This window comes from Betta splendens, chromosome 11 (genome assembly GCF_900634795.4).
Source record: "Betta splendens chromosome 11, fBetSpl5.4, whole genome shotgun sequence".
NCBI classification, from domain to species: domain Eukaryota; kingdom Metazoa; phylum Chordata; class Actinopteri; order Anabantiformes; family Osphronemidae; genus Betta; species Betta splendens.
In genome coordinates, this window is record NC_040891.2 from 8,015,671 (window position 1) to 8,040,818 (window position 25,148).

The 25,148-nt window shown below is 43.9% G+C and overlaps 4 protein-coding genes and 1 long non-coding RNA gene across 5 annotated transcripts in view; 2 read left to right on the forward strand and 3 right to left on the reverse strand.

Annotated features, from left to right (window-relative positions):
* The window catches only part of LOC114865861 (uncharacterized), a 5,326-nt gene extending 1,135 nt beyond the window's left edge, over positions 1 to 4,191 (reverse strand). The window contains exons 1-2 of the long non-coding RNA XR_005898355.2: positions 2,538 to 4,191; positions 3 to 235 (exon numbers count right to left, since the gene is read on the reverse strand). This is a non-coding gene — a long non-coding RNA (uncharacterized LOC114865861). The remainder of the gene's footprint in view (positions 1 to 2; positions 236 to 2,537) is intronic.
* Positions 4,192 to 7,081: 2,890 nt separating this feature from the next.
* On the forward strand, positions 7,082 to 8,572 carry bet1 (Bet1 golgi vesicular membrane trafficking protein). Its single transcript, XM_029167346.3, has 4 exons — positions 7,082 to 7,250; positions 7,477 to 7,583; positions 7,701 to 7,757; positions 7,992 to 8,572. Exons 1-4 carry the CDS (start codon positions 7,232 to 7,234, stop codon positions 8,145 to 8,147), a joined length of 339 nt encoding a protein of 112 aa, XP_029023179.1. The 5' UTR covers positions 7,082 to 7,231; the 3' UTR covers positions 8,148 to 8,572.
* Positions 8,573 to 8,662: 90 nt separating this feature from the next.
* zgc:85777 (uncharacterized protein LOC405871 homolog) lies at positions 8,663 to 19,847 on the reverse strand. Its single transcript, XM_029167249.3, has 9 exons — positions 19,622 to 19,847; positions 16,360 to 16,480; positions 12,221 to 12,350; positions 11,526 to 11,632; positions 11,198 to 11,365; positions 10,773 to 10,946; positions 10,189 to 10,350; positions 9,329 to 9,479; positions 8,663 to 9,046 (listed from the first exon to the last, which is right to left on the reverse strand). Exons 1-9 carry the CDS (start codon positions 19,820 to 19,822, stop codon positions 8,956 to 8,958), a joined length of 1,305 nt encoding a protein of 434 aa, XP_029023082.1. The 5' UTR covers positions 19,823 to 19,847; the 3' UTR covers positions 8,663 to 8,955.
* Positions 19,848 to 20,542: 695 nt separating this feature from the next.
* On the reverse strand, positions 20,543 to 22,601 carry gngt1 (guanine nucleotide binding protein (G protein), gamma transducing activity polypeptide 1). The gene is made up of 4 exons (XM_029167349.3): positions 22,587 to 22,601; positions 21,348 to 21,415; positions 21,126 to 21,224; positions 20,543 to 20,984 (listed from the first exon to the last, which is right to left on the reverse strand). Exons 3-4 carry the CDS (start codon positions 21,219 to 21,221, stop codon positions 20,859 to 20,861), a joined length of 222 nt encoding a protein of 73 aa, XP_029023182.1. The 5' UTR covers positions 21,222 to 21,224; positions 21,348 to 21,415; positions 22,587 to 22,601; the 3' UTR covers positions 20,543 to 20,858.
* tfpi2 (tissue factor pathway inhibitor 2) lies at positions 22,354 to 24,294 on the forward strand. The gene is made up of 5 exons (XM_029167316.3): positions 22,354 to 22,479; positions 22,654 to 22,824; positions 22,930 to 23,109; positions 23,210 to 23,383; positions 23,459 to 24,294. The coding sequence occupies exons 1-5, from the start codon at positions 22,407 to 22,409 to the stop codon at positions 23,539 to 23,541; spliced, it is 681 nt and encodes a 226-aa protein (XP_029023149.1). The 5' UTR covers positions 22,354 to 22,406; the 3' UTR covers positions 23,542 to 24,294.
* The last annotated feature ends 854 nt before the right edge of the window (positions 24,295 to 25,148 follow it).

Sequence of the window (25,148 nt, forward strand, 5' to 3'; positions counted from 1 at the left end):
ACTTGTGAGTCGAGGCGCTGCTTCTCTCCTGCACCTCGCCGATGTAAATATTAGCTCTGCTCCACACTCGTGCGCCCCTGACCTCTGGAACAGCTGTCGGAGCTCGGACGCAACCCGCCGGTGCCGACACGGGACTTTATTTCTCACATCGCAGACGTGTAGTGATCAGATTAAAACCACATCCTCCCGCAATAATAAAAAAAATCTCTTTTGGGCAGCGGAGCGTTCCTCTTTGCTACAAAGAAAGAAAACAATAACACAAACTCAGCCTGAGGCCTCAGTTAATTCGTTTACTCTTAACACACACAGACATATTCAACTTATTGTATGTGTGGATGCTGTGATGCATTCAGGGACAACTCAGTCACTTTGCCGGCTGCGTGGAACGAATCATCGCTGCATCATTTCCTTCCTCTTTTCCTGTGATGGTCACAGTTAAATTTTAGAGTCACATCCACATCCACTGTGCGTGATGGAAGGTTTTCCAGTCAGCTGAATAAATGCCGCTGAATAATGTTTACACATTTTCTCGCAGCACCGTGGGACCGACAGTCGAGTCTCCGATGAAACCTGTCAGGATGGCGACAATAAATCATTTCCTCGTTCGAGCCGTTTCCCTAAAGAACAAAGTGGAATGCGGGCTGATTCAGACATTCAGTCCCAGTTTGGACCCGGGTTTGAACCCGCAGGTACCGGGGAGCGTTTCCTGTGCGTTCTCCCCAGTGTCTCACACACGTTGCATATTTATAAAGGTTCAGCTCGGCCCATTTACAGTTTTACAGTATCTAAGTCTCTTTCATCTCTGTTTTTCATTATACAGCATGACATTAACCGAGGCTGCTTCACTGAAGCGATGCCTCCGTGAATTCCTGAATCACAGTGCGATTTGTGTGAATGCAGCTTTAATCCGCCCCGTATAACTAACAACAGAGTCGAAGAGGTCCCGACTGCATCGGATCTGAAATCAGCGCAGCGTTTGGTGGAGCTCCGGCCCCGTTCAGGCATTTAACAGTCACCACGAGACTCAGCGGGGAAACAAAAGCTCCATCTGCATAAATTAGAATTGTAAATGTGGTGATGAGCTGTACATGAAGACGGGTTTAAAACAGAGTGGGATCTTCTCGGGCAGTTTAAGACAGAGGGACTCAGATCAGGGGCCAGAGACAGATGGGCACCAGCACACACACACACAATCACGCACATCATAATTGGCTTAGTTGAGCCAAATGTGCCCTTGAGGAGAAATTAAGTATTGTAGAGCTCTAAAGATTCAATTAGCGAATTCATTAGTGAAGTGCAGCTTTGTGGGGAGTTTGGGCGACGTCCTGACAGCAAACAGCAAGAGTCCACACAAGGCAAAGACGCTGAACAGAATCACATTTAAACTGGACTCGAGACCTGCTGCTCGCGATTGAACTTCATCAACTTCAGACGTTATGTCAGAGACGAAAATGGAGCGAGACGCGCGAGTGGAGAGCTCCCATCTGCCGCAGGAGCGTTCAGATATTCCCGTCTGGAATCAGAACCACAGACAAAGGAGCTAATTTTTGCCACGCTCGCCGCTCGGCCGCACCCTCCCCTGATGGCGCCGTGATGACTCATTGTTCGCGGCCCGCGAGGGATGCTGGGAAAGCGCCGCCTTTCGCGGCGGCGTCTGAGGAACTCAAGCCCGCGAGGAGCAGCTCCGGACTAATTAGGACGCGCTTGTCTATTTTCATCTCTTTATACCTATGTGTAACTATCCCACAGCTGCGATCAGCAGTCGTCACGGCGACGACAGCTTCCCTGCGCAGACGCAGCAGGAGCAGACGCGCTGTCACGTCAATCAGGCCCACAGGCTGCAGAGGTACTGCCTCATTTATGCTGCCTGGCCTCCGGCCTCAGATTTCTATTACCTGAGTTGCGCTCTTTTTTTTTTTTTTTCAAAATAAAAGCTACGCTGCATTGCAAATTTGCTTGCTTGCTTTTCTAATCAGATTACAGTTCATATAGTCAGCTCGTACTTTCCAAGGTGGAAAGTGGGCCATGGTGCTTTACATGGATGATGAGTAGCTGCTGCCACACTTATTCTCCCTGTTTTCATCCTAGCAGGCGTCTACAGAGACTGATGTGAACCTGGAGTCAGAGAAACAGCAACCGTAGCTTCGGTTTTATGAACGCTTGTGTTTAATGACAGGTTATGCTTCAGATATGATGTACAGTGTTTAGCTATTTTAAAAAAAACTGTATGGATGAGAACTATACCAGCTTTTAACCGTCTATTGTTCGCATTAAAAAGGTGATGTCATAATGTCTTGCATAATAATAATGCATCTGCATTTAGGATGAATTGGATGATTACATTATGAAAATTTCTCTGGAACATCAACTACTTAAACAATCAGCTGATTGATTCACAGTCTACCAGTATTTTGCCCTTATTTCATTATAGAGGCACTATTTACCTTATCATATATCTCCACATTAAGCTGCTGCTGTCTACTGCACAAATTTTAGTGTATTTGGTTGATCTGTGACTTTTGTGAATGTGTTCTTACCTCAGCTGCCTGAACTTGACCTGACTGATCCTCCTTATCCTGGTTTGGATGGAACAGACCTACTGTAGACGGCTTCGGTAAATGAAAATGAAAATGGAAAATGTGCACTGTACTGTGAATGAAAAAGTGACGTCTGCGTGGGAATAATGAGCGTTCGTTCGGTCTTGTGAGGGTGGGTTGCAGGTGGGCAGAGCTGAAACTCCGAGCCGTGGGGAGAGAGACAAAATACATCCACGCAGCTCTGAGACGGCAGTTTCCATAGTTTCAGGTTCGTCAAGTTGATTCATGGCTCGAATAGAGCTGCAGTAGTTAAGACGTTTGATAAACGCGTACAGGTTCATGTTTCAGCATCTCTGAGCCACATCCGCGTTTCGTGCTGCCTGTTGCAGCTCCATCACTGACGAAAGCTGCCCGTTGAAGCTTGTGATGAGTTGGACTGGAGCCAGGTGATCAAACTGTGGCTCATAAAACCGGAAGTATGACATAAAACCCTGAAATATGTTCCATATACTCAAAAAACTCCTAACGCCCCATGTGCTTCGATTATTGCACTTCACAAGGTTTATTTCTAAGCATATTAACATTATGTATATTCAAATAAAACAATAAGCTTTGTGTGGTAATGGGCCAATACGCAGAATATTAATGCGCTTGGAGAACATTAGCCAACTACTGTTGCAGGATTATATAATTAATAGTCCACAGCTCCACTGTTTATGATTTGCAACCAAGTCGCGTCGCGTCCACCACACGGTCCCCGAAATGTCACGCGCATCTGCAGCGAATCGAAGGGACATCGCGCTTCACGCAGTGTCCTGGGCGCAAACACACGCGTGCGTGTCCCCGCACCGAGTCGTCTCCACGCACAGCAACGCATAGCATTGCGATTGCGCATTTGGCTGTTAATCCCCTCGGGTGGAACCCGCATCACGGCTCTGAGGGGAAAAAGCTGCTACTCGTGACATTTAATAGAGGGACGTCGGGCCTGCGGCGGGGCTTCAGCACGTGGCTGCGGTCGGCTCTCCAGCCTCCAGCCCCGGACTCCTCCGGCACCAACGTGAAGGCGCGTGAGCGCACCGCTCTGACGGCAGAGCCGCGCAGGAGCGCGACGCGGCTCCAGGAGGAGACGACACAAGTGTTCTCTCAACGTGATCAAAGGCTCCACGCTCGCTCACAATGAGCCACGGCTAATTAGTGCACACTGGTAATATTATGCTCGCCTTTAATGCGCTAGAACAGGCTCCACCCGCGACCCAATGCGCATTTTAGAGACCGGACGTTTAAAGAAAAGCAGGTTACTATAAGATCTACTGGAATGAGTTCGGTCTTTTTCCACCCGCTTTGGTCTTTACTTTAATGTTAACGCCCTCCCTCCTGTAATGTTGCGCTATTTGCTGTGTGACGGTGCATCTTTCCCCCCATTCTACACACTAAGCCCCCTTTCAGCTCGTCCCTGGAGCCTTCAGCTGCAGACTGAGCGATGCAAAGCAGCAGTGTCACTTCAGCACGACTGCCATAACGCAGCATCAGTCCCAGCAGGTGTGCATTATTACATGCTGTTACATCACGCCTTGAGGTAAACAGTCCACAGTGGGCCTGAGTGCATCTGATTGAATGAGCTCAGAGTGTTGCTGGTCAAATGCACAAGTTAACGTTTTACAAGTTTTAATTTAACTGGTTTTGAAATAAATGAATTGTAGTTTAATGTATGTATTTGTTTAAGAGCTCATGAATCTTAGTTTGAACCTGTTTATTTTCCTATTTAGTCTTTATAGGATTATTAAGGCGATAAAATTGTTACAAATAGGCTTCAAGATGTTTGTAGTGTAGAAAACTGTTCAGGCCCAGGTAAAAATACAGAAGCACGTTGCATGACATTCATTGATTCAATGTTGAGACAGGAAGAGTTCTGTTGTGTACATCATTCAGACTGAGAACAAAGCCCCAGGTCCCGGCGGAGTTAACGGCGCTACGCTAAATGAACACATCAGTATTTAATCTCGGGATCCATTTTGATGCGGTTTCTTTGTCGAGGGAATGAATGTCAGCGTCAGCTCATGAATCAGTGATTCGCTTCACGCAGACAAGAACAAGGTCAGCGCTGCATGTTTGGAGTTTCTAGGAGGGGGTTGTGTAGAGAATCAGTGAGACGTAAGGTCACGAGCAGGTTCACCTGATATACAGGGAGGAGGCAAGTAAATAACGACACGGACGCGTACAGTGGGATCTCACCTTGTTCCAGTCTGAGTAATAGTCTTGCTTATGAGGAGTGACAGCGAAGCCCCCGAGGAAATTCAGGAATAGGCACAAAATGCGAGCGTGGAAACAGACGAATCTGGAAAAAGGTTAGACGCTCGCTCCCTCCGTGTCGCGTCTCGGTTTCAGTTATTTGCATGAGCGTCTCCTTAAGCCTCTGCTGCCATTCGGGGAGTCGAGCGATCCGGCATTTGCGATGCCGCGGCGCGTCGTGCGTAATGCGCTTATTACACAGATTCCTCCGTGAACCGCCGAGGCCTCGGCGGTCGGCGGTCGGCGTCCACCCCGGAGTCGGGAAATCCTACTGTCATCGACATGCAAATCATCGGACGGTTCCTCTCAGAGCACAGTCTCTGTGGAAAATAACTCTCAGCTGCGCTTTTCTGTGACCCGCTCCTACAGTCGTTGGGGTCCGTCGGCCTTCCACCCACATGGTGGCACCTTTGTGTGGCCTCATTCCAATAGAAGCGATGAATGAAAGAGTATCGCTGCGCAGTCACCTACAACAACTACATCTACTTAAGCACCGAAGCATCGAGCAATAACAATTTACAAGCCGGCGAATGTGGAAGCGTGGCTAAAGGCTGTGCAGAGTTCTTTCAAAACGCGGTTCAAAGCGGCGCTGAGTGTGGGAACCACAATCCGTTCTCCTGAGAGTAATATTAGGAAGCACAGTGGCGTCCTTTTGATCTCTCCCCTGGCATGTTTTCCTCTGCTCCTCTCCTCCTCCGTCATCTGACTCACTTACTGCCCTGTTCTCGGGAGAAATTATGCTAATCAGGGGGAGTCAGATATTGTTAAATATCATCAGTTTCCAGTGAGAGGTGCAGGGCAGAGATAGGTGAGCGGCTGTCATTTGCAGCTAATTGTGGTCACGTCTCATCAAACGGTGTGGCCGCTTTACTAATGGCAGAATAACTTTTTTAATCTGGCTCCATCATAGTGAGGGGGTCACTGGGAGAGTGTTTTCAGTAATAATTGTTCACATTTCTGAGTCAGAGTGTCTCAAATAGGGTTCTAATCAGGTGCAGGCATTTTAATTTTCATAAAGTAGAATAGATGCTATACAGTAGGCATCTTTCTAAGGGGAGAAAACTAATGTGTTTGTGTACATGGGACAGCTGAAGCAAATGCATTTGTGTGCATGTGAACCAGCCCGCGCGATGATCGATGCATCAGCGGTTTTCTGGATCCAAAGGTTTAGAATGAGCTTCCAAGCAGCCGCACCTTCTTCTACTTCAAAGACCCATCTGTTAAAATTTGATCTTCTAAGATCCACAAAGGCAGCTGAGATGCAAACACACACACACACACACACACACACACACACACACACACACACACACACACACACACACACACACACACACACACACACACACACACACACACAGCTTTGACGCCCACGTCAAGGTCATACTTACAGTGACGCCTTTAGGAGACACATAAAAAAGTGAATGCATTATGATCGGCCTTAAAGTCACATTTATTTATAGGAGATTGGATTGGAGCAAATTAAAGTCATTTTAATCTTTTATATCATATTAACCTTCTCCTGCAATATTGGCACCCAGCTACGTGAGAAATGACGGATGAAGGAATAAGGAAAACTAATCAGCACTAAACAGCACCGCCAGGATTTTGGAAATATTGAGAAACTCTTTTCTATCCTATACAGGAAAGATGGATGTGTCAGTAAGCTCCATTATTAAACCCACAAAGGATATTTGTCTCCATTTTATGGTGGTCACATTTCAAAATGTTCAAAGGAAACAATTTGTCTGTGTCGAGAAGGAACATCATAGCAATTTTCCTCTTCATAATGATATGTTTCTCTAAGCAAAGGGAGATCAACCCACTGATGTTTGCTTCTTTGGGACCTACTGCAGATGAAAGACGTGTGAGATGCAAGGAATAATACTCTTCTTAATTAACATTGTTTTGTCCAATTATATTTTGCATACAGTATGAACCACATAGAACTTTTTTTCTTTTAAATGCAGTGTGTTAAGAGGAGAAAGAATAAAAAAAATGTCACTGCTGTTCTTCTTTTTAGGTCAGCCAAGCATTAAGTACCTCCTATAGATATATTTCAGGATACTAAAATGTATACTGTGGTCTGTGTAGTTTTTACTTTATATAAGATATACAAGATGCTCAGCTGTTATAATGTAATTTAATATAATAATGTGGCTAATATTATGTTTATTTTAGTGGTGATGACGCAGAAAAATAATTTCAATTTCAGTTTCATTGAAGTAAAACACAGGAGCGCGAAGCCGCAGAGGATTGTCCTCGTCGGCCACCGTACGGTGTCGTGGCGATCGCTGATGTGTTCAGAGTTGTCACAGCACATATAGCTAACTACTGCTAACAGTTCCGTTTATTTAATCTAAACTGTTTTCTTGCATTTCACACCGGACAGTCTATATTTCATCATGAGGCGCGCCGGTTTGGGTAAGGAACAAACAAACGAACGACGTTATTTTTAAGCGCTTATTAGCTTAAAAGCTGTTTGGCTAGTATTAGCAAACGTAACGTTCCCTTTAAACGGAAACTGATGTTGGTGGTTGTGTATTTCAGACCCCAATGTTTTATAAGACTGTCATGTTAATTTATTGAAATACAAATAAAACATCAAATTACACGTGCATTAGTTTATTGTGGTTGTCATTTCTTAAAGGCGAGGGGAGCTCTGGGAATTACGTAGCGAGCGGGTACAGTGTCTATGAAGAAGAAAATGAACATCTTCAGGAGGGACTGAGAGCTAAAGTCAACGCTTTGAAGAGTGTAAGTGGCTTCATGACGGAGACTCGAGCTCATTAACACAGACACGGTCGGACATTTAGAGTCTGCTTCATGTACAGTTTTGTTGTAATATACTGACGTGCATAACTGTTTTAACAGTTAACGATTGATATTGGAACGGAAGTCAAGTACCAAAATAAAATGCTTGAGGATATGGTGAGTGTCTGCATTTGTGATCATAAATACTGACGACCAAACGTTAAGTGTCAAACTCCTTCATAGTCTCATAGTATGGTGTTAGATTGATAAATTAAGCATGTGATAGACAGTATATAGTCATATCTTGTTTGTTTGTTCATATGTTCAAAATGACACTTAGTATCAGTATCATCTGCTTGTTGACTCGCCTGGACTTTGAACTTTTTATACAGTACCTCTCTTCTTCACCAGGACACAGACTTTGACTCAACAGGCGGCCTGCTCGGTTCCACCATTGGCAGAGTGAAGCAGCTTTCCAGAGGCAGCCAGACCAAACTCTTGTGCTACATGCTTCTCTTCTGCTTTTTCGTCTTCTTTGTCCTGTATTGGTTTATTAAGCTGAGGTGATAGGAGAGCCATGTCACACCATCCTCCCCAGTCTTGCAGCACCATGGTGATCGATCTCAAAACTAATGTGTCTCTGATTTAGTTTCCCTGGTGTCTATAAGCATTTGATCCAGTAATTACAAGCTAAGTAAAGTAGGGGGGTCTAGAGAGGATATTTGAGTCCTAAAGAGTAAAAGTGCTTTACAGAAGTGTAAAAGGTCTCGGGTGAAACAGCTGTAAATGGTTCTACTGTATCAGGACCTTAATGCAGTAGTCGGCCCACTGAATACTAAAACGTGATGACATTTCTAATCTGTTAGTTAAGTTATAGAAATGCTAATAACCTAGTGTATTACAGCACTGAGATCAAACAACAGTGGTGCATGTTGTTCTTTCAAGTTTGTTGTACAAATGTTTTCTAATGTAAATAAATTTAATGCTCTGAATTGACCAGAGTGAACGTAAGCTACCAACACACCTGAATGACATTTCGTATTCTAATGGTTTACGAAAATTATGACAATGAAAGACAGGTATTATTAGATATATTACATAACATTGTTTTATTCACATTATTTAGTCTGTTCTAAAAATAGTTTAGTCTTTGACTATCAGCATTCAAATGAGCACAGTACAAATTACAGTTCATTTAAAGTCACATTTAGAAAGTCATGAAAACAAACGCAGCATCCTTCTGAATGTTTGAGCAAAGGCAAAATAGACAAAACAGCTTCCTTAAACGTGAAACATTTTTAAGCCGTCAGTACTGCATTTAGGTGATTAGTATCAGATTCATTGACACGCTGATTGTCCCAGGGTCAGGTGGTAATCACTTTTTTGGTACCATGTCCATGTACTTACTGATGATCCCCAGCATAACCTCATCAGCTCCTGCACCAATTGACAATAACCGTGAATCCCTGTGGAAAAAACAATGTTGCAAATCAAAATTCTTCTGCTTCTTTATTTAATCAAGCTGCTTTTTGAGTTCTAAACCCTGATTCAGCTGCATTATTTACCCCATCACTAGATGTCAGGACAGTCTAAAATAGCATCATACTGTAGCAACATGTGTTAGTGAATGTTCTCCTACAGTCGTAAGGCAAAGCATACAGAGGTAAAATAACAATAATACAACTGGTTTTGAGTAGCATTTCTAGTTAAATCCAGATCATACTATTCAAAAGACATTTCAGTCTCACCTGTAAAATCTACTGACTTGCACATCACTGGTAAAGCCCATCCCTCCCCAGTACTGAAGACAGCTGTCACTCAACTCTCTGGCTAGGCGGCCAGCCTTTAGTTTGGCCATGGACGCCAGCTTGGTGACATCATTGCCTTTAATGTACAATGCTGCAGGCAAAATAGCAAGGCAGAAGTGAAGGGAATGATGAAGACATCAAGGAGGAAAACAAACATTCTAAACAAATGTGATGCAGTTCCACTCCCTTGTGGCTGCCTGTGATTCAGTGCTTTGCATTCCGACCTTGTTGCAGTGTAGCTGATCAATGCCTCTATTGTAGCTTCCCTCCAGAGGAACATGCGGCCTGCCTGAGTTTTCCCCGTTTGTGTGTGCACAGGGATGTTTGTGTGACTGCGAGTGTGCGGCTGCGAGCTTATCTACCTGCACCAAACAGATGCAAAAGCTTTGATCTGTTTCTGGGCATGCAAATCTGACTTGAACCTTTACCAGCGAGACAAATTCATTTAAAGCTCTCATCCACTGAAGTGGTTAGAAAGAGAACGAAAAAAACAAGAACATGGACACCTGCCCAGCAAATGCTCCCACACATTCATGTACTGAAAGGCACTTGGGGTTCTGTGTTTGAAGTTCTGGGAGGAGTGCACAGTGTATTCTTTATGTTCAACAAATAAATGAATTCTTCTAATATCCTAATCACCTTTACAGTTTCAGGTCACTGGAGCCAGTCCCAGATGCCACTGGGTGAGGGGCAGGGTGCAATCTGGACTGGTCATCATTGTAACTCCCTCACACTCAGACATACCACCACACCACACTCAATAGTACTCATACTGATGGTGTACAGCAGACTGGACCTACCAGTAGCACGGTAAAGGAGGGATCGGAGTAGCTCAACCTCTGTCTGCAGCTCGGCAAGCCTGAAGTGAACTGCCTGGTGGTAGAGAACAGGCTGCTTGAAGATCTTCCTCTGCCGCGTGTACTGGATAGTCTCCTGGATGATGTTGTCCATCGTGGTCAAGACTTTGGGTGTTGAGAGAGAAAGGCGCTTGTTATTTGCGCCTGATTCATGTTTTGATTAAATTTTTCAGGCCAGACTGAGTTTCACTATTACATTCTTTCTAATAGAGTCAGCGAAAGAAAATATTGCCTTAAGCTTGTTACTGAAAATCAAAATCGAACAACTGTTTTACAGGAGATTAGTGGTTTCAACTATGTGACCTGAACTCCCTAATACTTGGAAACCAAAACAGCAGTTCAAGCACAAACTACATTTTCCCAATAGAATCTGTGGGAGGTGGTTCAAGTTGCATGGAAAGACAGAGACGAACGTGGTGGCAATAGACAAAGTAAAAAGTTATAAAGACTAGAGCGGATGATGTGTATGGCTGGATGCTGCTGGGGGAAGAGTCAGAAATGAGACGGATCACGTAGGACCCACTCACCATTGGCCACTGCCCAAAGCCTCTCTTCCTGGAACTGAAGCATCTGGTAAGTGAAGCCCATGCCTTCCTGACCAATGACGTTCTCACAGGGCACACGCACATCATCGAAAAACACTTCAGCTGTGTCTGAGGACCACATGCCCAGTTTATCAATCTTACGGGCAACGTGCACTCCTACAGCGAGACAGAGGGAACAAAATGGACGTCATCATGGATCTTGGCAGGGGGACACTAAAAACACACGCTATTTAAACCCTGGATGTCAAAACTCTGTACTATTTTAGAGTGACACACACACGGAAACAATTTGGAAAATACAGCTGCAGATTTTAATTTAAAATGTTTCTATATGTAGATGAATCATGAGTAGGTTAATTACAAATGTGTAATTTCCACACAGTCTCAAAGATAATCCTCTGAACTACCTGGCAGGTTCATGGGCAAACAGATGAGGGATTTGTTCTTGTGCGGAGGCCCGTCACTGGTGTTGGCAAGGAGACACATCCAGTCAGCCTGGGTACCGTTGGTGGTCCACATCTTTCCACCATTGATCACATACTCGTCCCCTTTCCTCACGGCCTTGGTCATAATGCCTGAATCAGCCAGGGTACAGATGTAGAGAGACTGAGTGAAAAGTTAAATCAAAACACTTTACAGCACAGTTTTGCTGAGGCTAAAACTTGTATATTACAGCACTAACGAGAACTTTTATGATGAGAAATAAATACAAGGGCTAATGAAGGGGAGACGCACTCGAGACATCAGAGCCAGCTCCAACTTCGCTGACTCCGAGGCAGGCCACTTTGTCTCCCATGATGGTGGGAAGGAGGAACTCGTCCTTGAGCTCAGCTGAACCAAACCTGAAAAAACAGAGACAAGAGGAAATTAAAAACAAAAACATAGTAACAACTGGTTTTCCTTTCTCTTTTGACATATGGATAATTTCTTTGTTAAATATAAAGATGAATGTCAGACAATAATCTAATAAAGATTGTGTCAAAGTGCTTTTGACTGTGGCAGCACGCTGTTATCTGGGGCTTTAAATAACACTGCCATGTCTCAGGCAAGTAACAGTGGATGTGAGTCCCATGGTATTCCCTCTGTTTTCATGTTTTCTCCTCTCAGTAGCTAGACCTCATTGCAGGCGAGTGCAGATCTCCTAATTAAACCCCTGAGACTTTAGCCGTCTACTTCACTGAATTCTGTTGTGTGTCACTGGCAGCTGTTTCATTGCAGGACAGTATGACACAACAAGTCAAGGCCGTTCATGGACGAGACAAACAGGTACTATACATACTGTATATAAGAAAACACACCCTCCAGGGAGTGTAACTTCCATTAAAGGCTGCATACGAATAACTGCAATACAACTAATAAAAGTTCTGGGTTCAGTGCAACTTGCTGCGCAGCACATTAACTAGAGCAGCCTGACGCTTGTGGAGCGGTACCTGGCCAGTGCAGGAGTAGCCATGTCGCACTGCACCCCGATGGCCATGGGGACGCCTCCACAGCGGACGTTGCCCAGCTCCTCCGCCACGGCCACACTGTAGCTGAAGTCCAGCCCCATGCCTCCATACTCTGCACAGGACGAGACAGACAACCTTAACTGCTGCTGAGTGGAGTCAAGAACCAGGGATGTACAAAGAAATAAACAGTTTATCAGTGCAGGTCTATCTGGATGAATACACCTCCACTATCATCTCTCTTTCAAAATCCACATTTCTGCCCCTACATGAACATACTCTCACACATATACATGACATTCTGAACTAATTCACTGGCACCAGGACATGCACTCAAATTAATTACAGGACGCTATCATTAGCTGTGATAATCTGTAATTATGTCTAAAAGGCAGTGCTGGGAGATCAGTAGCATGCTGCAGATAAGGGTCACTGCCATCTCAGTGTCATCTCATCCTCTCTACTTTGTGTATCAAGCTTGCGCTGGATCTCTTAAACAACCTATTTACTGAAAAAGTCAAAAATGGATGTGTGGTGCGTCCTCTGTTCTGGCAGCGGAGATATTTGCAAAGACCCGAGGTCCTTAATGGAGCTGAACAGCGCATTACAAAGCGTGTTTAAAAACCCTGGTGCCTGTCAGTCCTCGCAAAGAGCCATCACTTTATGCTTCCTTTCTTCTACCTTTCATCATCAGCTGCAGCATCTATTGTGAAAAAACAGCCTGTTTTTATACTAATGCACTTGATGCTAAACTCCAATTTCCTGCCCACTACTCGCGATGGTAGCTTGATGGTACCTCGCTCGTGTACTGGCTTTCATACTGCATTTCCCTCAAGCAGTTTCAAGGTGAACACACACACGTAACCAAATCTTGTCAAAATAAAATAATAATAATAATAATTAATATAATAATAGTCTTTCTGCAGGTAAACATGTATGTTATTATTTAATTCTGGCAAATGTAGCCTGACAGTTAATCATATAGGACATATTTCTTTGAGATATGATCTGACCAGTCAAAAGCAACAAGACTGAGCATTTATAAAATCCTCAGTGCTTTGTTTTCTTTTGACTAAATCCAGCATGCCTGCTGCTGGATGACGGATAATAGCACTGACTGACAATGAATAATTATGAACCAATTTCCCAGATGCAGGCCTGTGACTCTAGGAAAGTGGTTTCATATCACCTGTCAGACTAGTTACAGAATAATGGAAATAGCAGTCTGGCAGGCTGTCAGAGAAGAGGTGGAATAAAAAAAAACAGGGAGCTAAATAAATGTAGGACAAGCGAACGAGAGTGGGGAAGCCAAAAATAAGAGGAAACAGGTGCAGCTGTGCAGCGATAACTCTCCGAAGCACTGGAAACCCTGCGGTGGATAATGTGGATGAAGGGAAGCTGAGGTTTATCCCAGTTGAAACAAAACAGCAGGGCGTCTGGTTAAATAAGCAAGCAAAAGAAAAACAAACAGGCGTCTGGAACCAGTTTCACTATATGCACATATGTTTCTGTTAAACAGAATGTGAGCCACGGTGTCGTTTTGGTGGAGCTATACAGTACATTAAAGGACATCACACCAGCAAATGTGGAGAACGATTTGTATCATGTTGCAGTTTATATTATACTGAGTAGTCTGTATTCAATAAGCACCACTACAGTGTGTTAGTGTTCAGCTTATATGTATGTACTGTATACATCGCCATGATAGTGTGACCTCATGTAAAGTCAGAAAGATCAAGGATTGATCCTATTATTTTATAATGTTTCTTTGTATATTGAAAGTCACTGGTCTCACACACAGGTCTCTCCAAGATTTTAATCATCAAAAACATTTAGTTGAAGGGAAATGTGTGGCGGCTGCCAGGTTCCGTCTATTTGGCAGGACACAAGGCCGCGGTGCTAACTGCTCTGTGTCAGAGCTGGAGGGAGCCAGGGGTCATCCCTGCCCTGTCCCTCAATATGGCTGCTTGGGGAAAAAGTTCCTCTCCCCTGTTTGGAAAAGGTAATAATCCTTTTCCTTGTACATGGAAAGAGTGGAAGTACTGTAAGTGTTGAGCCTTATTGTCTGGGGACTGTTCCATCCAAAGGCTGTAAACACGCACATGAAATTTGGTACCAGTATGAAACCCTGCCTTAAACTGCAAAGACATCACAGTCCTCGCTTAGAGAAGAACAACAAACATTCTGCAGCTCCTTTGATTTCGCACAGTGCTTTTGAAGGACTAATTTGCTTGAACCGCTCTCTGGGAGATTTTCCTGTATTGCGTTTGTATTGAGTTCCATTCTGATTAAGGATGAACACACCTATTATCCCGCCTGATAAATCATTCCTGCACAGAATAGAGCACCAAATCCCAATTCCCACTGCCGTAATCCAAGCCTCTAAATCAATTAACCAGGTGCAGGGTTCTCTGGGAGTCTGTCTCATTAGTCAGCACTACAGCACAGGGAGGCGCATGGAGTAGAAAACACAGCTGGACTCACTAGTCAGCCACATTTCACTATAACGTTTAGAATTAGTGACCGGACACTGGCCAGTGTGAACTGTATAACTCTTATATTCAGTTACAGTAGTTTTATAGCACACAATGCTTAATTGCTGTCAGGCCTAACTAACTTGTAATGTTTCCTGGCGCGTCATCTGCCCGGCTGCTCCCCCTCTTTAATCCAGTTCACTAATGCTTTTGTTTTGTCCACTCAGCACATTCTAATTCCCTCGTCCTCCTTTTTCTTTGACCTACAGCCCTGTGCAACCTCTTTATAGCATAACTGTCCAACATTATATACAGGTTTGCTCTTTATCAGACAATCCCCCCGCTGTCGTTTGTACTGTACCACGATGACCTTATCAACGCAAGACAAAGGCAAAAACACAGTAAATTTAATTAAGTATGATAAATTCAACTATTACTGTGGGACTAACCCAATATGTGAAACATTTGACCTCCGCTACAAATCTCTTCACAAATTCAATCTACAGATAGCTACAAATACTTTGTGGCCATGTATAGTCTCATCCTGCTTCCTCGTTCTCTCCAGGTCCACCCAGCTGGGTACACATCTGGGACTGGGCTCCACTGCAGCCGACAGCTGCTGTGAGATATTGCTGTGACACCGGCACCCATCATCCCAGTGGGAGCATTTCAGAATCAGACCAACTGCAGTGCGTGGCTGTCAAACCAGAAAGGAGGAGGAGGATTGGGACATGAATTCAGCTGTGAAAAGACATGCCAAATGCTCACTGAGGCAGAGATGGACAAATTGTGCACACAGTGAAGGATTCATTCAGTTACTTGTCTGCGGTTGGACACATTTTGATCCCCCTTCACAGGAGGGAATTCGAACTTCGGCTATAATTCTGCGCGGCCGCCGTTCATGTGTATTGCCCGATAAAGGAGCGTTCTTCACAGCAATATGTTTGTTGTGACAAGGTTGCGTCGATTCACAGATATATTACAGATTTATCGTTCAAGTTTTTGCAATGGCAACAGAAACAGCACATTTCAGGAGCATGCATCATTCAGACTGTGGTGCATTTGGATTATCAACTGGAATTCCCTGAAAAAAAGGTCGTTAAACTGTCAAAATGAAAGTAGCCCGTGAGTCACAACCAGGCAAAAATAGTTTTCTCTACCACCCAGAGAGGAGTATTGGGTTTGTCATATTCATACAATAGTTATAATCATTTCCCAGAAAGCCTCCTTAATTTTTTTCACAGTAGATGATATACAAACATGCATGTTCCAGGATAAAAAGGCATCTGGGTCTTTGAATCAAAAGCAGCTTTCCCTCCCTCTATCTCTTTGCTCCAGACAGTTTAAAAAATCCCAAATTCATTAAAAGCTTATCATTTGTCTGCGGGAGATGTGTTTAAAAATATACATCACTCACTTTTAGACAATCCTGAATTACTGTTCAGACTCACGGGGACTGGAAGCATCCCAGCATGCACTGCCAGTCAATTACAGGTCTAGCAGAGATAGACGTGGCCAAACAAACGACTTTAATTCCCACGGGCAATTTCATGCCAAACTTCCTAATGGGCAAGGGTGCTAATCACCAGCCGACCGCATCCGCGAAAGTGTGTTCACGAGAACGACAAACATGAATCCTGGCGCTCTCACCCACGGGTTTGTTGACTCCTAGGAATCCGGCGCTCCCTAAAAGTTTGAAGATTCTATGAGCTGGAAACGTTCCTTGTGCCTCCCACTCATCCACGTGGGGGTTGATCTCCTGGTCGATGATCTACAATATAAACACAACAGGAAATATATGTTGACTTGTTTGTAAGTTACTATAGGCAAAAATGTTATTGTTTATACATACAGGATTTACTAATGGGTGGTAAATGTAAAGAGCAAAAACATGCATTGCATATAAATGGATACAACCATGACGACAGCAGGGACTTTACTTTATGCTAAGTACATCTACACTGAGCAGTTTGAAGCAAATAACATTGTGTGTTGATATTCAGCAGTGCAGTTTTCTAATGACTCCAACATGTTAGTGCTAAAACCCTTAATATTTAGAGCAGCGTGCAAAATAAAGCTCGGTACTGAAACCCACACTAAGAACTCTTGATCAGCAGCCACTCCATCTATTCAGCCGCAAAGCCTTGTATAAATATGTGGCTAAAAATAAAAGCTGGCGGTGTTATTTCCTCCAAGAGCTAAAAAGGCAACACAATCACAGCTGTGTGGTTGAGAACTTTTATGATATGAGAGGTGGATGATATCAAGTGGCTAATATCCGATTTCCATATGAGAATACCAAGTATGAGCAAAGGTAGCGCAGAGCTGCCCATTTGTCTCCTTCAATAAATGAACACATTTACAATCATACTGTGCTCATCTTGTCACTGGATTCTTCCTTCGCCTTTTCATTTTATGATGTGAGTACAAGTAGTGCACGGTTTTGTGAATTACAAACAAAATGTCTCTACAACTGAGCTGTGGAGACGGCCAACTTTGGTGCCAAGACTCATCTGAGCACCTGGAAGTGGTCCACGACTGGAAGCACTTAGGAATGACCAATGTATTCAGATGCTGATAGGGTTTTTTGTAGGAACTCCAGCTGTAAACCTCCAGCATAGTTTACAGCTGATGTGGTATTTTGTAATTAGTCTTTTTACATATTTCCACTAAGCAGAGCAGACGTTGTTGATATCAAGTTCCTGAATTTTAAAGCGTTTTGTGTACACAAAGTAAGACATATCTGTGATCCTCCTCTCCCTGAATGTGCTTGTGTAAGTGGATGTGCACTCTTTATGTACTGGATAACTGTTTGGCTATTGGTGAGATTCAATTTAGCGCATAATTATTTCTAATGTGCAGCAATTTCAACAGCCCCATGAAAATGTGCTTTTCTGTTCAAGACAATATGATCTAAATGGAGGGTGAAGCCACAGAAAGGCCAGGATTCAAACAAAAGACACAGTCAGTGGAAATAAGAATCATTAAATCCAAGCTTCAGCCAATGAAAGGCATTAAATGAGCCATGTGCAACAATGTGGATTCTGGAAAAGAAACCTTTTTTTTTATTCTTCTTGCACACAACTGTGATAATTACTGTATCTGCTAGAGAGTAAAAGCAAAGCAAAGCACTGAGCTTGACTCGACCTGTACTAAACCAGTCAGCCCCTCCAGCAGCCAAGAAAAACAGGTTGGCAGATAAAACATGGCAGACAGACACCGAGGACAGAACAGAGGACAGAACAGAGGACAAACACCGCTTTTATCGTCCGTGTAATTTAACTGACTAAAATACATCCACCAAGGTTGAAAGTTCAGATGCTGATTGAGAAAGAGGGAGGATAACGATAGTTGCTGCAATAGGAAATCTACTTCATCTACTTCTTCATCTCTTTACAAAGGTTATGGTGGAAAATGTATGTTGCACACTATAAAAAAAAAGGCAAGCGTTAAAAGCAGCGCTGGAAATTACACATACACATACAATCACCCATGAGCAACATTGAGGAAACAGTGAAAAACTTCCTTTATCGGAAGAAACCCCCTTTGGAACCAATCTTTGGAACGAAGGGAAGCAGCAATCGTCATCCACATGTTGAGTAAATGAGGATATGAATACACTACTTAATTGAGCTGGCACACAACTAGAAGGACAGCGGTCCAGCATGGTCCAACTCCCTTCCCATCCACTTACAAAAAGTCTGTAGTGAAAACCTTGGCACTGGTAATGTCTGAACCTTGCACTAAAGGATGTCCTCCATCTATAAACACACTACTCTATAGTGAATTCTTTTAATAAACCAAGTTCCCTTTCCTGCACTGACTACATATTGTTCTTCATTTCCTTTTCACATTTTCATCCTTCCCAATATTCCCAGCGCTGCTTTATTTTCAACCTCCGGGCATCCTTCTCAGATTTAGTCACACGAAAAGCTTTCTGTCATTTACAAAAAACATCTTTGCTCTTTGTCTTACAGTAAATTAGACGTGTCGTATATTTTTGCAGACAGTGTCTGTCTAGTAATTCATGTTAAAAATAGACCCGGCTGATTTGTAATATTTGCTGTTTGATTACATTTGTTTATTTATTCCAAGTATCTTAGACACCATCATTATTCATCCCACTTTACCAATTAGTGAGTAGTAGTAGTTAGTGCAGCACAAACAATTAGCAAACCCACTTATTAGAAACTATCTACTCATCAATAACAAATGGGAAACAGCTTCTAATTATTGTTTTTTCAAGGCAGTTCGGTCTTTACACAACCTTGCTTTGAAAAAGAGCTGGGTAAATTCACCTGAGTATATGGGAAAACTGGTGTTTCACTGGCTAATCAGAGTCTAAAGGACATTATATGAAGTGGCACCAAACTTCCAGATAAGATTTTGCCAGAATGAATATATATCCATACACATATATTAAAAATAATGAACGATCCTGCGCTTGTGGCAGTGACCTGTACAGCGCTAGTCATGGAGTGGGTGCTGTGAGGCTTGGAGGAGTCCGAACCTGTAGAATCTGAATCAGCAACATCCATGTGGATCTACAAACTATGACTATAAGTAAATAACACTATAAATAACAGAATATTAATGTTTGCACAGACATTTGTTTCTCCTGCCTCTCAAACTAGGGCATTTCACCATTGCCTGATAAACACTTTTGCTTTTCAAATGAACTTTGACTGTTAACACAGAGTTTAAAGGATGTGTGAAACCTAAACATTTCAGTGCTGCAACAGAGCATCACCACAATTTAAGTGGAAAGAAGAAGGAAACGCTCTTGCAACAATATCACATGTAACAACAACGACATAACTATTATGACATAATAGGTGTCAGCACCTGAACAGCTGAGTCGAGGCCGTGTGGCGTTAGCTAGCATCGATGCTACAGAGTTAGCTCCTCTCACCTTTCTGAGAGACTCCTTCAATGCAAAGTGCTCTTGTGTGTAGATTAAATGGTCAGCCGCGGTCTCGGGGCCACTGGCCGCTGCGGGTTTAGATGTCACATTTTCGGACAACCCGCGGACGCCGATACGTGGCGTGAATTTGTAGAAACGACGGCTGGTAAACAAGGAGTTCAGACGCGAAGCTCCGCCGCGCAGCGCCATCTCTGTTTACAGCAGCGTGTGCGCATGCGCAGCCGGTGGCCCAGACTATGACGACCCGCAGCGCAGAAGGCAAAGGTTTCTCGGGATAAAACATTAACCCGTGTGTAAATCAAAACTTTATAAATGACGTCTGGGAAAGTCTAATTTTGTTCAATCCCAATTTTTTCCACAATTGTTGGGAAGAAAGACCCTATTCAAATCTTAAGGAGTCAGGACCCTACAGGGGTCACTAACAGGCCAACAGAGAGGAAGTAACCTGACACTGAAACTGTAAAGTTCTGCATTTTCATATTTAATACTGTGAATGTAATTTTGTACAATTTCATACATCTTTTGAATTCTATTGATGTCCTTTTGGTATTTAAATCAAGCATGGACTTAAAGCTTGTCGTCCAGCTCCCCATCAATTTGTAGAAGTTGATGTTTGTCAAAAGAATTTTGCGAGAATGCAATATAACACAATATGTGAAAATGTATCTCCACTGAATAGAGTCTGCTACATAGTTACATGCAAATGACTGACTCACTATACCTGAAAGTCCAAAACACAAATACAAAACGAAAACACAAACTGCATTTATCTGATAATGACTACAATGTGTAGGACAAAGCAGTAACGCACATATAAATATTCATATGATAATTCACACGAGTTATGAAAATGTTTCTATTTCTCTACTCTGTCATAAAAGCTTCTTTCAGTGAATAATGGAGACAGCCTCAGGTATAAACAAGCACATTTATTGACGAACGTGGGTCCTTTTGCTCTGTCTATGTACACCACACGAGAGAGGAGCGTTTTACAGCATAACCCTTGCCAAAATAGCTCTTTTATACTACATCTTTATAAATAATGAAATGACGGCTACAAATCTGCCCAGAAGACGGGCACTCGTTTACACGGGAGCCTGTGAAGTTTTATACATTTGCGCTTTATTATCCGTCTAGTCTTCCCGGTGTGCAGGTCCATTATATGAGGCGGGGGAGAGTGTCCTTGGGTGCTAATCTTCGATATGAAAAGCTCCTCAGGTTCGGTCTAGCAGATGACACAACCACCTTTCTCCTTGAAGGGGTTCTTGTCCTCTGCAATGCCTTTGACAAGGGTGTCCTCCTCCACTCCAGCCTGAATGTAGTCCTTGATTTCCTCGCAGCATTTAGATGTCTAAAGTGAGCAGAAAATGGTGCTAAAATGGCTTTTCCCCCTGTTTAAGTCTACAAGAATTAATTGTGCCCTTTGTGACTGCTTTCAGTCACGTTGACACAATTAATTATCATGTTTTTCCCATCAGCGTAAAGAACTTACCAACCACCTCTCCAGTTTCACTTCAACTTTTAGCTGGTTTACTTCCATCAGAGCTTTGTCCTTGTCCGTCAGGTCTTCCACATTTATCACCGGCATCGTCTGTTCGAAAGAGGAAACTTTTAGCTCTCATTTTTTCAAACCGATTCCCTGTTCTGTGGGAGATAAAAGCTATTTCATCCCACAATCTAACATAAAAGGAGATGGCAATGGAAAAGTACTCACAAATTCTCACAGGGAGCGGTCCTTCGCCTCCGAAATCCTCCTGAAGAATCCCTCTCCTCTCCCTCAATCTGGGTTATAAAGTAATCTCCATAAACAATCTTAATCCACTAATCTGATTAAAACTAGGCCGTAGTGTAGGATCACATTAGTACCTCAATGTGCTCCCAGTGGTAGTAATGAATTAAACAGGTGTCTGTTTGGCTTGTTTTAGGTAGAACACGGTGCTCTATTTACTTAGTCGCTGACTGAACTGGGACTTAACGCTTTCATTTAACCCTGTTTTTTATTGAATGCACTGAAAGGGCTGCTGCTTTATGGATCGGGTCACTTTGATAAGACGGCTAATCTGTATTTAGCCTCCACCTGTCAAGGTAGAGGCACATCATTGTCTTAAACATGACTGCACTGCATTTTCCAACAAGCCTCCCTTAACTTAAAAATAGAAGGATGGGTTGAATTTGGACCTTTCGTCTGAAACAAAACCCACACAGAATGACCCAAATATGTAAAACAAAGACGAAGGAGGCGTCGACATACAGCAATGTTGCTGGAATGATGTTCTTGAGAGTTTAGGGAAGCCAGACACATTTTACTTGAAAGAAATTTGGAGGCGGCTGCGGTCGTTAAGCAAAACAAAAAGAAGATAATCAGGATCACGATTTGAGGTTTGGAGTGAGTGAGTGAGTGAGTGAGTGAGTGAGTGAGTGAGTGAGTGAGTGAGTGAGTGAGAGTTCAGTCACGCTGTATGTGGGAACCTCCGAGGATGGATCAGGTATTTCTCAACATTCTGGGGAAAGTAAAAGTCAAAAAATTCTCTACATCATCATCATCATCATCATCATCACCATTATCACTCAACTATCACTCAGGGGAAAACAAGCCTTAGTCACTAACTAATACGCAATGGCCACGGCGTGAACCGTGAAGTAATCCACTCTCTCATATAGTTGTAGTGAGTCACTTCTTCTCCGCCCCTTCGGAAACACCTCAGGCAGCTGCAATAAAAGGCGACAGCGGAGCGGAAAAGCCCGAAAGAACCGCAGTCGCCAAAGTTACACAATGGACCTTTGCACGTTTGCGCTTTTTGCCGCATGCGCGTCTCTTTACGCCGTTTCGGCGCTGCCGCCTCAAGGTACAGTATTGCAGTAGATGCACTGTGACTGTAGCCTCAATAATTCGAGGCTTTAAGGTTCGGCTGGTGTTCGGGTGGCCCAAGCCTCCTCCGGTTTAATGACTTACTTTCTGCGGTGCTTCTTTTTCGTAGTCTTCTACACCTGTGTCTTTAACGCCGTCTTCTTCGTTCCAGGCGCGTGTCTCCTTCCAGTGGAAGAGGGACCTTGCAGAGCGCACATTGAGCGCTATTATTACAACACCATGAGCCAGAAGTGCGAGGTCTTCTACTACGGGGGCTGCCAGGGGAATGCAAACAACTTCATGGGTTATCACGAGTGCCAGAAAACGTGCTTCAGAATCCCAAGTAAGTTACGAGACGAGTCTGGAGGTTATCGCCACTTAAAACCGATCGGCTACGTCATACTTAAAGCACCTGTTCATCGTTGGATAAAGTCTCATCTTCCTGCAGAGGTCCCTCAGATGTGCAGGTTTCCTAAGGAGGAGGGGCCCTGCCGGGGCCTCTTCTCCCGTTACTTCTTCAACATGACCACCATGCAGTGTGAGCCCTTCGAGTACGGCGGCTGCATGGGCAACCGCAACCGCTTCCAGTCCCGCACCACCTGCACGGACTACTGCGGCCCCCGCAAAAGTTAGTAGGAGCGCTCTGATCGGACGCTCGGGGAGCACTCGGACCCTCGTCCCCTCCCTCCCTCACCCCCCCCGTCTCCCCCCTGTGCTTTACCTCCCAGCTGTTCCCGTGCTGTGCCAGGGCCCGCTGGACAAGGGCAAGTGCTCGGCCTCCATCCCTCGCTTCTACTACAACGCGGCCACCGGGGCGTGCGAGGAGTTCGCGTACACGGGCTGCGGCGGGAGCAGCAACAACTTTGTCTCCCAGCAGACGTGCACGGACGTGTGCGCGAGAGGTGCGCGCGCGCGATCCCTCGCGGGCGACGTGACTGCCGTTTAATCGGCTGTTTTGACGATGTTTCCCGTTGCAGGAGAGAGGAGACCCGCGGGCCGAGGAACAGAGCTTCGCACCAGACGGAGCAGACATAACGCCGCCACGTCCTCGCGGGCGTAGACGTCCCACGCGTTTGGGGAACTCGTGAAGCTGGACCCAAAACGCATCTGCACGCGCGAAGCCGCACGAGTGTTTTTCCACGTGATTTTTTTTTTTTTTACTGTATTTTCTTACTGAACTTTTGCAGGTGCGTTCATGAAAAGTCATGTTTTCAGACCGCGTGTTTTGCTGTAAGACCTTCTTCACATTTGTGAAGTTTTCCCGTATGCCAGTTTCATAAGCACGTTTAAAACACAGAATCATGTACGTTTTTGCATTAAATGGAATATTGTGACTGTTTTTTTCTCATTGTGACGCTGCTATTTTTGGCAAATGACTGTACTGTATGTTATTTTAAGTAATAAATAATAATTCCAATAAGTAAATTGTGTTCATCCACTGCAGAGTCTAACCTTTAACCGTGTCCCACTTACACTCCTCCACCAGAAACACTGCAGGGGAAAACCACTGGCTTGGATCGTTTCTTTACCTTCCCTCAGTCACTTTCACTTTATCTGGGTATTTTTTTTCATTCCTAAGTAATGCTGCTGTCCTCCCTGCTTATCTGCTAATACTGGGCAGAGCATGCGGGGCTATCTCAGTGGCTTCAGCGTAGCCCTGGATCAGGAAGGAAGCGATTACGGAGCTGCAAATGTGACTGTGGGAGGTTCATTAGAAAGTCGGAAGCTTGTTTGGAAGCGACAAAGCTGCGGGTTTATAAAACGGGACCCGGGGGTTCTAGCACTGTTTTCACCAATTATAAGTGACATTCATTGGAAATTTTTGCTTGTTATTAATGCCTTTACTAAAAAAAAGAGAGACTGAGGCTGTTAATTTGAGCCATTATGAGTTTCCAGTGACTGGACTGTCCTCGTTCTGTACTATATTCCATGTCTTAGAATAGAATAGTTGAAATTGTTGTGCGATTTAGACGATAAATATATGAAAGGAAGCTGCTCACCCATCTGGCATGGATATAAATAGCAGTGAAAGGTAATGCATCCTGCTGGGTCTGCCTCTTAGAACAAAAGGATAATCATCACTAGATAGCAGGACTGTCTGAGAGAGGACGTCCTCTCATAACATCGTCCCTTTTTTAAAATCCCGTCCTTGGAATGAGTAAAAACACAGATACCTGAATGTACACACACACACACACACACACACACACACACACACACACACACACACACACACACACACACACACACACACACACACACACACACACAGTATGAATAATTACCCAGAGCAGTGTGTTTCATGAAGTGTGAGCTGTTTCAATTACACCCAGCAGCAACATATTGTCACGGCCTATTTTAATCACAAGGCGAGATGACAAATGTCTGAGAGGATCCATACAGACTCAGTGGTTAGCTTATAATTATAATAAAGCCCTGCCTGTGACCACTAACGCCCAGGAAAAACGGTCCTTTTGCGTGGTTTAGAGGTTTTGAGGCGGATGGATCCCACTCTGGTTATTTCATTAGCTGCAGTACATTAACCAGGAGCAATTTAGCCTCATTCCCAATGGTTATTAATGAGCGTTTACGCTGAAAACACGACTCTGGTTAAATGAGATGGATTCTCCATTGGTGGTCACTCTGACCGTTGCTTTGGATTTGTGA

Excerpts from the sequence above, each read along its gene's own strand:
- bet1 (XM_029167346.3), top strand. Across the intron at positions 7,584-7,700 it reads AAGTCAACGCTTTGAAGAGT|TTAACGATTGATATTGGAAC; the intron begins GTAAGTGGCTTC and ends CTGTTTTAACAG. Across the intron at positions 7,758-7,991 it reads ATAAAATGCTTGAGGATATG|GACACAGACTTTGACTCAAC; the intron begins GTGAGTGTCTGC and ends CTTCTTCACCAG.
- zgc:85777 (XM_029167249.3), bottom strand. The coding sequence starts at position 19,822 with ATGGCGCTGCGCGGCGGAGCTTCGCGTCTGAACTCCTTGTTTACCAGC. Across the intron at positions 16,481-19,621 it reads TGAAGGAGTCTCTCAGAAAG|ATCATCGACCAGGAGATCAA; the intron begins GTGAGAGGAGCT and ends TTTATATTGTAG. Across the intron at positions 12,351-16,359 it reads AGGAGTCAACAAACCCGTGG|AGTATGGAGGCATGGGGCTG; the intron begins GTGAGAGCGCCA and ends CGTCCTGTGCAG.
- gngt1 (XM_029167349.3), bottom strand. The coding sequence starts at position 21,221 with ATGCCGGTGATAAATGTGGAAGACCTGACGGACAAGGACAAAGCTCTG. Across the intron at positions 20,985-21,125 it reads TGAAACTGGAGAGGTGGTTG|ACATCTAAATGCTGCGAGGA; the intron begins GTAAGTTCTTTA and ends TGCTCACTTTAG.
- tfpi2 (XM_029167316.3), top strand. The coding sequence starts at position 22,407 with ATGGACCTTTGCACGTTTGCGCTTTTTGCCGCATGCGCGTCTCTTTAC. Across the intron at positions 23,110-23,209 it reads CTACTGCGGCCCCCGCAAAA|CTGTTCCCGTGCTGTGCCAG; the intron begins GTTAGTAGGAGC and ends TTTACCTCCCAG. Across the intron at positions 23,384-23,458 it reads CACGGACGTGTGCGCGAGAG|GAGAGAGGAGACCCGCGGGC; the intron begins GTGCGCGCGCGC and ends TTCCCGTTGCAG.